The sequence below is a fragment of the Dermacentor albipictus genome, chromosome 2, assembly GCF_038994185.2.
Source record: "Dermacentor albipictus isolate Rhodes 1998 colony chromosome 2, USDA_Dalb.pri_finalv2, whole genome shotgun sequence".
Taxonomy (NCBI): Eukaryota; Metazoa; Arthropoda; class Arachnida; order Ixodida; family Ixodidae; genus Dermacentor; species Dermacentor albipictus.
In genome coordinates, this window is record NC_091822.1 from 68,250,821 (window position 1) to 68,264,156 (window position 13,336).

At 45.3% G+C, this 13,336-nt stretch overlaps 1 protein-coding gene across 1 annotated transcript; it reads right to left on the reverse strand.

Moving 5' to 3' along the window:
* Positions 1–975: 975 nt before the first annotated feature.
* LOC135903247 (3-alpha-hydroxysteroid sulfotransferase-like) lies at positions 976–13,027 on the reverse strand. Its single transcript, XM_065433668.1, has 2 exons — positions 12,876–13,027; positions 976–2,050 (listed from the first exon to the last, which is right to left on the reverse strand). Exons 1-2 carry the CDS (start codon positions 12,917–12,919, stop codon positions 1,081–1,083), a joined length of 1,014 nt encoding a protein of 337 aa, XP_065289740.1. The 5' UTR covers positions 12,920–13,027; the 3' UTR covers positions 976–1,080.
* Positions 13,028–13,336: the final 309 nt, after the last annotated feature.

Sequence of the window (13,336 nt, forward strand, 5' to 3'; positions counted from 1 at the left end):
CAGGACGGAAAACGCTGTCGCCAACAGTCGGCACTTGAAAATCGGTGTCATGTCGGCCAACTGCGAATGAGCAAGTGACAACTAACTTATCTAGGTAAACGTAATCTTGATGGAGACTCGTGTGTGGCTGACAATCATTACCTGGTCTTTTCCCATTATCCATGGTTTTGTCTTCTTCATGTGCAGTACATGGTGGACAAAGCTACAATATATGTACTTTGCTATCAGTTTTGACCTGCACTGTATAGATTCAAAATTCAGACTACTACGTCGTGTGAAAGAGGCAAGTACATGCCAATTTGACATTGTTTAATCCAATAGTGGTCATGGTGATCGTTGATAATACTGTGTACCGGTGTCTTGATAATCGGCGTTAATTTATCACACTATTTATATTACTAATCTGAAATGGTTCCTGCGCAGTCACTCATGGGCAATGTTGTGCTTTGATATTGCCCTGATAGCACAGCGTTCATGGCTGCAGTGTCTATCCGAGCCTACACTTGGTAACTGTTGAAAGCACCATTCGCCTGGCATTCCAACAAGTTCGCCTTCTCAGCTATGCCATGTATTGAAATCTGCAGCAGAATTGTGCAGATGTGTTGGCTTCATATTGATGCGTCATCAGCAAAGCAGATACACCAATTGTGAGCCTCGTTGTTGAGCGCCTGCCTCCACTACGGGAAGTAGTGGATTCGTGGGCTCTTCTTGTCGCTAATACCTTACAGGTTTCTCGTAAATACATGTTAACATGCTCATTCAAAGTGACACTCAAGTTGCGTTTGACAGAAGATTCATACTTTGCGCATCGAAATGGCGCAATATACATCAGCTCACACTTACAATGAGGAGGCATTTTTGTGTGAAAATGCGCATGTTTTGAATTATCTCGCAATGATCACATCGCTCTTAATACCAAAGCGCATACTACTAATAGTTTCTGAGTTTAAATAACGCACTATACCATTATCGGCATCCAGGACGCTCATTTCGATATTCAAGTGTATTTTTTGGAAACTGAAAATTACATATCCTAATTCTATGAAATTTCAATCGGCTCAGTGAAACAGGCACTCCTCATCAGACACCTTGCGATAGTTTGAATGCATCGTCTCGGATGTCCTTCCAGAGATCCATAAAGGATGACACCGTCTCTACCTCACTGATCCGAGCTTCCATGCGCCGGAGCAGCTCTGGCGTGAACTGTTCTTTCCACCCTCCAACTTTGGCTGTTCGCACTAGACCGTATTTCCTTTGATCTCCTTCGTAGCCCTGCTTGCAGGTTATGAAGCTTCGGTCTAATACCTTCTTCCCGTGAGGGCTACGGCTTTTGCGGAAGTCGATGACCACGACACTTCGCATGTGCTCGGGCTTGGAGCTCTCCAGCATTTTGTCAAGCACTGTTTCATCCTGTAATAAAGCTCGTTCATAGCTTTCTCCCAAAAAGTGCGCTACCTTGATAATCACGTGACGAGTGTCCTTCTTCATGTCTTCGTAAGTCACAAAGAGCACGTTCGGTTGTTGCCTTAGGTTGTAAGCAGATGCCACGTGTTCGAAGTAGTCACCGTACCCAAAGTTGCCGCTGACGAACACGTTAACAAATTCTTCGAACGTGGCATCCTGGTACTCGTATGAGCTGAGGTTGGTAACCATGTGGTACATTGAAACGCACACGTCCCACGGATTGCGGGCAACGTAAATGTACTTTCCTTCTTCGCTGATGGTGTCCTCACTCAAGGGCAAGTGCGTCGCAAATGTTCTCATGGGCAGAGATGACTTCCAACCCTTTATATCCATGTACTCAATTAAGCGATATTCCTTAGCGAACTCTTGATACGTAGTCATTACCTCTCCTCCTTTCAGAATAAGCAAGATAATGTACATCATCCAATGTGTACCGCTCTTAGGAAATGTTGACTGCACCACATCTCCCTTCTGCGCTCGGAACTTGAGGTTTTCTCGTAGCGTCTCTGGAGCTATCAATAGGCACCTAGGTACCCCATCTATTACTTGGTGCATTGGCTTTCGAAGGTCCATTCCTTGTAGTTTCCTGCGAAAAATGAATGTACAGTAAGAATCAAGGCAGGGGATATACATTTTGTACGCAACATTTAGGCTTGGTTGGGATGTCGATTTCTCGCAAGCCAGAAAGAAGTAAGGTGTTAAGGATAAGTTTAAATTTTTCCAACATGTCCACTGACCAGAACACACCTAAAGAGAGAAACTGTTCATGCTTGCCGCAGGTGTGAAGTTTCACGTTTTACACTACCGTCATGATTGACTCCTTCAAAAAACTCTTCTAATCTATTACATTTAGGGGATGTGCTCAGTGCGAGATCAGCACTCAAAACGCAAAATCTTCGCGGAAGTGTTGCAGTATAGTTTTCATGCAATGTCAATGCTACAGGGCTCAAAACAATTTGTGCACACGCTTTCCGTGAGGCAGCCTATACTAGTTTAATTGCACCATTCTTTCTCAATTATGGTTCGTTCCTACGCGTTCTACATGAGGAACGAAGAGGTACTTTTTGAAACGGGAGGCGTTCCGATTTACACAAACTCAATGATCATCTGTGCACTATTCGGCTACTTCGCTCTTCAAATCATGCAAATGATTTTCTTTTTGTGTCGTTTCGCATCAACACCTGACAGTGAGCGAGATGATGGCACCGTATTCTGTCTTCTATATGCGAAATGAGGCAACATACAACTAACTCTAAGCCCTGAAAGTTGTGGCATTCTCTGGCATAGCTATGGACTCATATGCCAGAATTCGCCTTAATTTTTAATGGCCGCGATACATTTGTTTGAAGCTTTCATAGGTTAGTTCTGTTTTAACTACTGTGTATGAAAATTATAGATTAACTATTCTATAGGACGGATCCTTCTAGGCGCTAAACTTCTATACCAACAACCTTACTTTTTTAAACTGTCCTTACAGGCCTCGTATGAGGCATTGAGTAAGGCGGGCGTTATAGAAGGATAGAACTAGTATATAGGACATATAACAAAACATATTAGACTTACATGATTATTAGACAGCGGAAAAATGAATACTCTTCTTGTACAAGCATCAAAGCATTGTACAAATATAAAATGGTCAGTAATGTCCATATTAGAAGAAAGACATACGATGCAGTTCTTTCGATAAACAATGTAATAAAATGTCACCACTCCAGTACAAATAATAAACAATACAAAAAATACAAGAATGATAAGCGAAATAATGAGCTGATAAACAAGAAAGCACGTAACCAGAAAACAGAAGAAAATGCATCTTGAACTTTTGTGAAGTTAGGCGGTGGAATATGGACTGATGAGGTGGCGGAATTTACCGGGATTAGGCAAGCAGATTTAACACACGGTAGCAACATTCTCTCTGAGGCTGGACATCAACCTCTGTTTTGTAGTCCCCCAGCATGTTGATCATCCCGACTTTGACCTCAGTGCTTTCTTTATGGTGTCGCGATCTTCTATTTTCCACGAATTAATTTGAAAGTAACTTCCATCACCATCATCATGAGCCTACTTTATGTCCACTGCAGGACGAAGGCCTGTCATTTCCTCCTCCAATTTGCCCTGTCCTGCGCCAACCGATTCCAACTACCTCCTGGGAATTGCTTTTATCAACTCACTCGGTCTTCTACCGTGCTCGACTGCGCTTTCCTTCTCTTGGCACCCATTCTGTCCCCCTAACCGTCTACCAGTTATCTAACCTACACATTGCATGACCGGCCAAGCTCCATTTTTTCCGTCAATATCAATTAGAACATCGGCTATTCTCGTATGCTTTCTGATCCACCCCACTCTCTTTCTTTCTCTTAACGTTTTATCTAAGATTCTTCGTTCCATCACTATTTGTGTGGTCCTTAACTTCTTTTCGAACTTTTTTGTCCGTCTCCATGTTTCTGCCCCATATGTTAGCACCGGTAGAGTGCACTGACTGCGCACCTTTCTTATCAATGAGAATGATAATCTTCAGTCCTGATCTGACAATGCTTGTCGTATACGCTCCAACCCATTCTTATTCTCTAAATTTCGTTCCCATGATAAGGGTCGCCTCTGAGTAATTCACTTAGGTGAACGTACTGCTTCACCGGCTCTGTAGGTTGACTGACGATTCTGAACTCTTGTTCCCTTGCCACGATATTAATCATTTTCTTTATATTCTGCATGTCATTCTTCAAACCCAGTCTTGCACTTTCTCTGTTAAGGTCCTCAATCATTTCGTGCAGCTCTTCCCAAGTGCTCCTGAAGCGGACAATGTCACCTGCAAACCGAAGGTTGCCGAGATATTTTCCGTTGATCTTTAGTCATAAGCCTTCCCAGTTTGATAGCTTGAATATATCTTTCAAGTGTGCAGTGAGCAGCATTAGAGAGATTATGTCTTCTTGTCTGACCCCTTTCTTTATACGTATCTTTCCGCTTTTCTTGTGAAGAATTAAGGTACCTGGGGAATCTCTGTATATATTTTCCAAGATATTCATATAAGCGTCCCCTACTCCTGGAATACGTAATGCCACTATGACTACTGGGATCTCTCCTGAATCAAATCCCCTTTCGTTATCTGTCAATGATATATAGAGAAGCTGATTGCACTTTGCGGATCTCTCGATTACCTGAACGATGGCATAGATTTCACGCATTCTAGAGTATCTCTTCCTGAAGCTAGGCTGTTCTTTCGTTTGACCGAATCCCAGTGTCGCCCTTATTGTATTGCAAATTATGTTGGTGAGTATTTTATACAATACTGGAAGTAACCTTTTGGGCCTATAATTGTTCAATTGCTTAACTTCTCCTTTTTTGAGGATTAGTATAGTATCGGCAATGGTCCAGTTATTTGGAACCCTTGAAGTCGTGAAGAGGTTCCCTAAGGCCACCCCATCGCAAAAAGAGCCGCCAGCTTCCCATGCATGATGTCTCCTCCACCATTGAATAAATCGACTGTCATTCCATCTTCTCCTGCCACTTTCCCACATTTCGTGTCTTTAAACACTCATCTAACTCCATCGCTAATTATAGAAGTAGCCTGTGTAACCTGTTCATTAATAGTTTGAAAGGAGCTGCTTTAGCATACGCCAAAGAGGATGAAGGTGAAAGCTCACCAGAAATTTATTACATTACTTGATATTTTCATTCCAATGCAACGTTCTTTTCGAGTGCTTAGGACACAGCTTACAAACAAAGGCGGTAAAAGCTCACTATGTTAATTTGGGAGCAGCTCGAAAAGGAAGGAAATACTGGTTTGCAGTTCGGCACGTCGAGATGAAACGCCTTCATGGCTAAGTGTTTTGTAGAGCGAAGCTGCATACCGAACGGACCTATATGAATGAGCCATTCGCGTGGTCTCGTGAAGTGTGTATCTGGGCTTACTGACGTCGGTAAAGTGAACAAAAAAGAGGGCGGCACTGCGTGGGCTCGTAGGGGGCGCGGGTGTCTGGGGAGGCTAATGTCCTTAAACTTCACGAAAAGATGGCGGCTCTAGCGGCGAATAGGGGAGAACGAACGATAGTAAGGTGGAGAAGAAGGGACACGCGATTTCACCGCGCGCCGCACGTACGCAGTAGGGAGCGCACCCGCGCTGGCTGCCGTTGCTGCTGGCTGCGCCTGCTGTCGTCTGCCTTCAATACAATGGCGCGGCAGTTGTGGCGGGAAAGCACAGCGATTTGCGCCGCGGTAGCCGCCGCGGTGTGCGAGAACCGGATGGTGCATTGCAGAGGTAGGCCCTTGCAACAGTTGCAACTCCAACAAAAATGTAGAAAATGGGAAGACCACGCATTGTGCGCGCGGCCCATGAACAAACCGAGTACTAGGAGAGCCATCCACAGGAGAAACGCAACTATAACCATTGACAACGTGCCCATGTGAAAGCGGAGAATGTGGCCAGTGACGTTGCCTTCCAAAAACCTTAGCTAGAGCAGATGGGAGAGTCTAGTTATTACCCATGGAGCTACCGATGAAGATTGCCTACTGGAGGCCGCTTATAAGCGTCAAACTAGGTCGCTCAAGCCTCCGGCCAAGCGGCAGAAGCAGGAGGTTCCACCTCCTCCAAGTTTCGCCGAGGAAAATTCCTAATTGAAGAGAATGTTTCTGGACGCAGAGTTTGGCCATGGCATCCCAGACCGGCTTCGCTGGCTAATTCGCCATCATATCAATGATTCGGCTCGAACGTTTTCAATATTCATTTCAACAATAGCATGATCCACATGTCGATTTGTACCTTATGAAATATGTGATTTCCGGTGGTAATTTGCGGGATAATAATGTTTATTTTGTGTACGAGAGTGTCATTTTACGTGTTGCCATATGGTCAGGCTGGGCATTTGGGCTCCCTACATTTTCCAGTGCCAGCCCCGTAGCTACGAAGATCATGCGCTTTCCCATGACGGTATAATCGTGGTGCGCTAGATGGACAATTCGGTTGTAACAATTGCAAGCAGAATTATTGGCGTAGAGCTATCTGCAAGCAGGTATTCCCGTGCACAGAACCGGATCAAAGTGCGTGGTCCAGGTGCTGTTGCCCGGATGGGCAACAGCACCTGGGATGGGATGAGGCACAGCCCGGATTGGTGTAAACATAGGAGCCTATCGGATCGAAATTCGTGGCATGAAATGGTAGTGGCCAATATTTACTTGACTTTGTGGTGTGGCCATTAGCAATGGTTAGGTGCCTAATTACAGCACAGGGTCCAACATTAGTCAACTTGAATCCCGGGTTGAAAAGCCCATAGCTGCCTCACGAGATGGGACGACAAGCCGAAAGACCTCGTACCGGCAAAAGAACATCAAATCCTCGTGACGCTGCTATTTGTAGTGGACGAAGTGAGAAAGTGGCCCACTTTGCTGTAGCCGTACCTTATGGCAAAATGCGTCGTTGCGCTGGAAACAGTTGCATCAGCACAGTGCACCCGCGGTGCCCAAACTAGGAAATCGGTATGTCCGCTCCATGCTTTCAACCACACCATACTAGGTAATTGTCCGACAGATGCCTAATTTTATTTGCTGCCGTGTAATAAGGCCTGAAATACATTTTGTGGCGAAATGCGAAAACACCCGTGTAGTTAGATTTAGGTGCACGTTAAAGAACCCCAGGTGGTCGAAATTTCCGGAGTCCTCCACTACGGCGTGCCTCATAATCAGAAAGTGGTTTTGGCACGTAAAACCCCATAATTTAATTTAATTTTGAAATACATTTTGTGAGATTGTGCTTTTTTTGCACCCTAGGGGCCCGGTGTGACTTTATTGACATGTGTACGTGTTTTTCAGGTGACCGCGCTTCACCGTATAACAAATGTTATCGCTCAGCACACGACGTGCCACCATATATCGGAAGTTCCTCGAATGTTATGGATGGCTCTCTCCGCTGTATATTGTCAACCGAGCTTGTGGGATCTCAATGCAGGTATGCGAGACATGAATTGGTAAGTTATTTCTGAGAGACACAGGCCACCGGCGATTACTATGGAACGTTCGATGACTCTTGTATACAAGTGCTGACGCGCTTGACCCACTAATAAGATTTTCAATGACCATCGATTGCGTTCGCCGCTATCGTTGTTCTTTCGGTGTAGCCTACTTTTGAGGGCACAGGCTCGCCAAATGAAGCACTAGTTTCGTCATTCAGTTTTCCTGCATTCTTCATCGTCACTAGTCCGTGAAATCTAGTGTAGGTGCTAGGTGCATTCTTTATTACGCATATTTCATTTTGCAATATGCGCGCAATCTGTATGGTACTATAGTCATTGGCTAGGGCGGGGTCTATATCGAAATTTACATAAGTGATACTGTTAAAAAATAACGCCAAACGCCCCCGAAACACCGTGATCCAATCGGGAACCCAGAAGAAAGCGCCAACGTCGCCCCAGACCATCGAGCGAGCCGCAGACTACAACACTTGCCCCAAAAAACACGGTGTGCTACCATAGCAGAGCTGAAGGACCCACACCAAGTCAGCAGCAGCAATGACAACAGCGTTGCAATCAACGGTAGTGCCTCGGCAAAACTGGAGCCACATACCTTCTGCAGAACTTCATGCCGGAGACCAGCAGAGCCGGAGACCTAGCTCGCGACATCCGAGAGGGTTCCAGTTTACAAGTGAAGCACTCACATCAAGCTGCATGACATCTATTTCTCAGTAGAAGGCTCTGCCAGGACTCAGTTCGAAAATCGAGAGTCCTCGTTATAGACATGACACCTGTTCTGCAACGATTTCCTGGGGACTTTCACAAGCGTGGTCGCAAGAGAAAGGGCTGAACTTCTGCTACCAGCCCGAGTGCTGCGTCTCAGTATTCACGGAAGAGATGGCTCGTCGTTTCCGACACTCCGACCCGCAAACGTCCGAGGAGAATGAAGTAAATCTCATCATGCGTGGTGTAAAACTAGAACTCTTTGCCACTGATGCGCAACCCCGCCACGATTGTAGCACAATTTCTGCCAGAAGAAACAACAATTGAGAAGACTTTACATTATGCAGCAGGCGGTTCATTCGAGCCTGAATGCCAGACTCTGCAGACGTTTAAACTCTCTGCTTCAGCGACTGTCGAGAAAGGCCGTCAGGCAAGCTGTGCGCGAACTGCAGATGATGTTCCCTGCGTTGCAGTCCCAAGTGAATTCGATTGCACACTTCGTACGGGATGACATAAAGCGGTCATTGGGATTTCCCGAAGTACAGCCGGAATATGGCACAACCTCAGCCTGAAGCAATAACCTATGCCGCCGTCACCCGCCATCCTGTTCCCCAAGCGCGCCAGGGCCATGGTCGAGTAACGCCGCAGTTCCGTAGTCCATCGCCGCTGGCGCCGGCACGCCAACCCGGCGTCTGAGGCAGCATGGCAGGGAAGACTGACGTTTGGTGCTTTCCTGGCCACTGACTGCTCTGATATCACTGCGGAAAAGCGGGCCACGTCTACCGCGGGTGTCCATACCACGAAATGGGACTACGAGGGTTTGCCGTCAACGCTTCGGGCCCGGAGCGAGGATAACGCCCTCGCAATATCGCCGACTACTTCGTCGCCACTCACTGGAACACTCGACGGCAGTCCCGATGGCCGTCACCAGGCTGCCACCTGTCACTGTAGCACCGATCGTACACAGCACCAGCCCGTGGACGTACACCCCATCCCACAGATAGACGTCGCATTGCATCGACTCTGCAACATTAAATACTTGTCGTCCATGGATGTGAAAAGTGGATACTGGCAATTAGAAGTAGATGAGAGGGATCGTGAAAAGACCGCCTTCCTGAAGCCAGACGGCCTCTTAAGTTTAAGGTAACCGCACTCGTACTGTGCTCGGCGCCTCCAACGTTACAGCTCGTGATGGGCGCTGTGTTAGCAGGACTGAAGTGGTAGACCTGTCTTGTTTACATGGATGACATCGTCTTCACCGGAAATTTTGGACGATCACCTTACGCGGTTAGGAAAACAACTAGAGGCCATCAAGTCATCACGGCTCACTCTGAAGGCGGAAAAGTGGAGCTTCGCTTACGATGAGCTTCTGTTCCTGCGCCACGTCATCAGCAGATCTGAAGTCCACCCCGACCCGCAGATGACAGCTGCTATTAACAAGAAGGGAGAGTGTAGATTCCTTGGCATCTGTGCCTACTACAGGCGCTTTGTCAGGAAGTTTCGCGAAGTTTCACCGACCCATTTAAGGACTTAAACGACGCGTGCAGTCGCTGCTTGTACTTGCGCGCTTCGATGAGGACACCGATGCAGAAATGCACACTGGCGCCAACAGCCTAGGGCTGGGTGCCGTTCCTAGTCCAGAGGAAAGACGGACTTGCACGGGTGACAGCTTACGCTAGCCGGTCGCTGTCAAAAGCGAAGACAGTTATTCTACGATCGACAAGAAATTCCTCACCTTATTGGCGCTACAGCAGAAGTCCGCCATTACCTATATGGCAGGCCGTTCAAAGTCGTCAGCGACCACTGCGCGTTTTGTTAGCTAGCGAATTTAAAGGTCCGTTCGGGACGCCTACCACGATGGAGAATTAGACTGTACGAGCATCATATTACTGTAATGTAGAACTCAGGATGAAAACACTCTGCTGCCGACTGCCTGTCTTGCGCTCCCGTGGACCCGCCACGCCAAGATCCCCAAGACTAAGACTCTTTTTTAGGTACAATATGTGCAAACGACTTTGTCGAGCAGCAGACCGACTTTTTCCTGAGGGTATCTAAGCGCGGATTATCTTCGTTTTTCTTACGGAATGACGTAGTGGCACTGTACATTTTACAGACTTCACTCTACAAAAATAGAACTGGACATTTCATAGACTTGTCTATAGACAAAAGTGTATAGGGTTATACAGTTCTATTTTTGTAGAGATTCTACATACATGTATCTACAAACTTGTATTTTCATTTATCGAGAGACACTCTAGAGAGTCCACAGACTTCATTTTATAGACTAGTCTACAAAAAGTATGTAAGGCCATAGGTCCATACACCTATAGAAAGTCTATAGACAATTCCTGCAGATCAGTATATAGTTAATCCATGAATGTTAGCCTTGCCACATTTGTCGACTATTGTCGATACAATGTTTCCCAGCACACATAAATTGAGTAAAGCTGTTAAAAAAGAATAATGTAAAAAAACGTAGAAAGGAAATGTACAAATAACGTAAGAAAAGGGGCTCTCAAACATGACTACTTCTTCTAGGGTTTCGAGGCTCAGGAACTAAAGCTAACGCAAGAAAAATTGAGTAAAATATCTCGTGTCAGTATGCTTCACTTTCACTTCTTCTCAATAAATAGGATCGGTTTGTCTGAATTTTTGTGAGGTGAAACGTTCTAAAAATATGTTAAACACAGAGATTTATCAGGAAGCCTTGTGTGGCAAATAACAAGGCAGCGTATTCATGTAGAGATTTTTAAATGCCCAAATTTTTCCAAGTGTTCCCTGGTTGTTCTCATGAAATTTCCCTGGCAGTCTATGACACCCACCGCTTCTGTGCACAAAAGAATATTGCGGGTTATTTCTTGCCAAGTACTGCCAGTCCATTAATTTTATATAAAACAAATAACACGTCAGTCATTTGACATGCAGTATTAGATTCAACTGAATGGAATCCCTTGTGTAATAAAGTTGACAAAGGCTTGAGCAAGTTCGTAATTCATGGCAACACGAGCAGAGTGCGGAAGACAAGGGCACAGAAAGACACACACGTAAAGCAGATGCAACTATGTGAGGGAAAACTATTCAAAGAGCTATTTTTACGGTTCATAAGTAGCTTTATATATAATTTGCTATCACCACTTATGTCTCTAGTTAACTTGTTCTACCTCTAACTAAACACTATATGCCAATACGAATCAGTACCATTTTAATGTTTCATCATGTTGCAATAGGATGAGCAGCTAGATATTCCTAACGGTCGCTGGTGCCAGCAGCGGTAAGATTAAGACAGGTTCATATGACGCCTAGTGTACTTATCAAAGTGGGAAACAAATGCGAGAATTCCAAACAATTCCGACAAATTATTGCCAAAACAAAGATGCCCGGCTGGTCTGTGCACATTTTTCGGGTGTTAATGCAGTAAGTGCGTGCCGACAGAACATGCTCAGAGTAGTGACTGCAGTTGTGAACAATCACGTTATTAATTGCAATTTATTTCCGCTTAGAACAGCCTGCAAAGTCGATTTTCTCATACTTCAAGATGAATACATTATTTGCCACACTTTCCGGAAGAAAGCACATGAATGGAACGTATTTGTCCGGTTACTTATCAGCTAAAACATGTTACGATTTGCTTAGGTGTGATGATAACGGTAGAACAAGTGCAATGTCCACTAAATTATTTGAATAATCTGTGCGTTATTTAATATGAAAAGATCACAAAATTGATAATCTGGCAATTGTTTTCTTTTGTACAGTGCATGTAGCATATAGTCTGTCCGAGACGACGGCACTAAATTCAACAGTAGTGAAAACCGAAACACCTAATACGCACTACAAGGTCTCCATACCATTCACGACTGTCAAAATGGGAATCTGCGCCAGCAGCTGCCTAGTGAATAACAGCGCGTAAACTGCCTAACACCGTTAAGTGCCATCGAAAGGCACATAACGCTTTTCAAGTAGCCAGGAAAATAACTCCTGCTGCTAAACTGTTCATAACCAAGACCCGAAAAAAAAAATCTTCGAACTGTCGTCAAACCCAATGCCTTCAGTTTGAAACGTGTGAAGCTGCTTCCCCGAGCGACTAAATTATTGTCCTCTAATTTTTTCAGCTAAGTAGCATAGCTGTGAGTGACTGAGCTTATCGCAGGTTTCGTGCTCCGAAAGCTGTTGCGATTGCATATATTTAGATTACTTGCCAGGAGCCTTAAAGATACTGCTACTTTTACCATGTACGAAAACGGCAGCGCACGTACTGCTGATGCACGCCCCGCAAACACGGCCTTTCATCGGAGTACGCTAGCATTTATTCAACTATACGTCTCTCATTGAAAATTTGTCACGCTAACACAGTTTCGAGGTACTAAGTAAAGCGCGTCGCGAGAATTTCACTACACATGTGGCGCACCGTTCATGGCGGCCTGATCGAGCACCAACAAATGAGATCTACCGAAACTGGTTCCTAAACACACAAAATATGCTTTGTGGCTGCTCAGTATAAAGATGAAACATGGTGTATTTTCTTTTTTATGCACATCAACTATGACGCTGAAAACAACAAGCGTGAGTGATCCCTTGCGGTAAAACATTCCATGTAGTAGAAGCGAGAACAAGAGTGCGCTATGAAATCAAGTAAACGACAAACCAACACTATGCCCGAGTCACTTACGCTACATGCAGCCGGTTCGCGCTACAAGATGCGCATCACCTAATCATGTGCTATTGACGGAAAACATTTTTGCTAGAACTTACCGTCCAGTGTAGTTGACGTGTAATGCCACAAAGAAGACGCGCATACACAGACACCAAGGTACTGGTGCGCTCGTCGACAATTCAAATTAACGCGGACAGATGCGCACCGCCACTGCTACTATTGCGCATGCGCAGGGTCTCGAGGCGACTAGGGTATGCGTGCTCCGAGAAGTCCGAGTGCCTTTTCCTTTTTCAATTTCATTGCCATCGCTATCTCTTTGTCTGTCTCTCTGCACGCCATACGCGTGCAACGGGCTGCTTTTATTTTCCGTTTTTCAGTAGTTTTTTTTCATGGATAAAGGAAGTGCGCTGGCAAGTTGTATTGCAAACGCTGTGGGCTATCGCATGGAACTGAAACACACACTTGGATGAATGCAATCTTTCTAAAAGCCGTTACAGAGCCCGTCAGACGCTTGCATTATCGCGAACGACGATGAATAATACGGTGCATTTCTAGCATA

Excerpts from the sequence above, each read along its gene's own strand:
- LOC135903247 (XM_065433668.1), bottom strand. The coding sequence starts at position 12,919 with ATGCGCGTCTTCTTTGTGGCATTACACGTCAACTACACTGGACG. Across the intron at positions 2,051-12,875 it reads CACGTCAACTACACTGGACG|GAAACTACAAGGAATGGACC; the intron begins GTAAGTTCTAGC and ends CATTTTTCGCAG.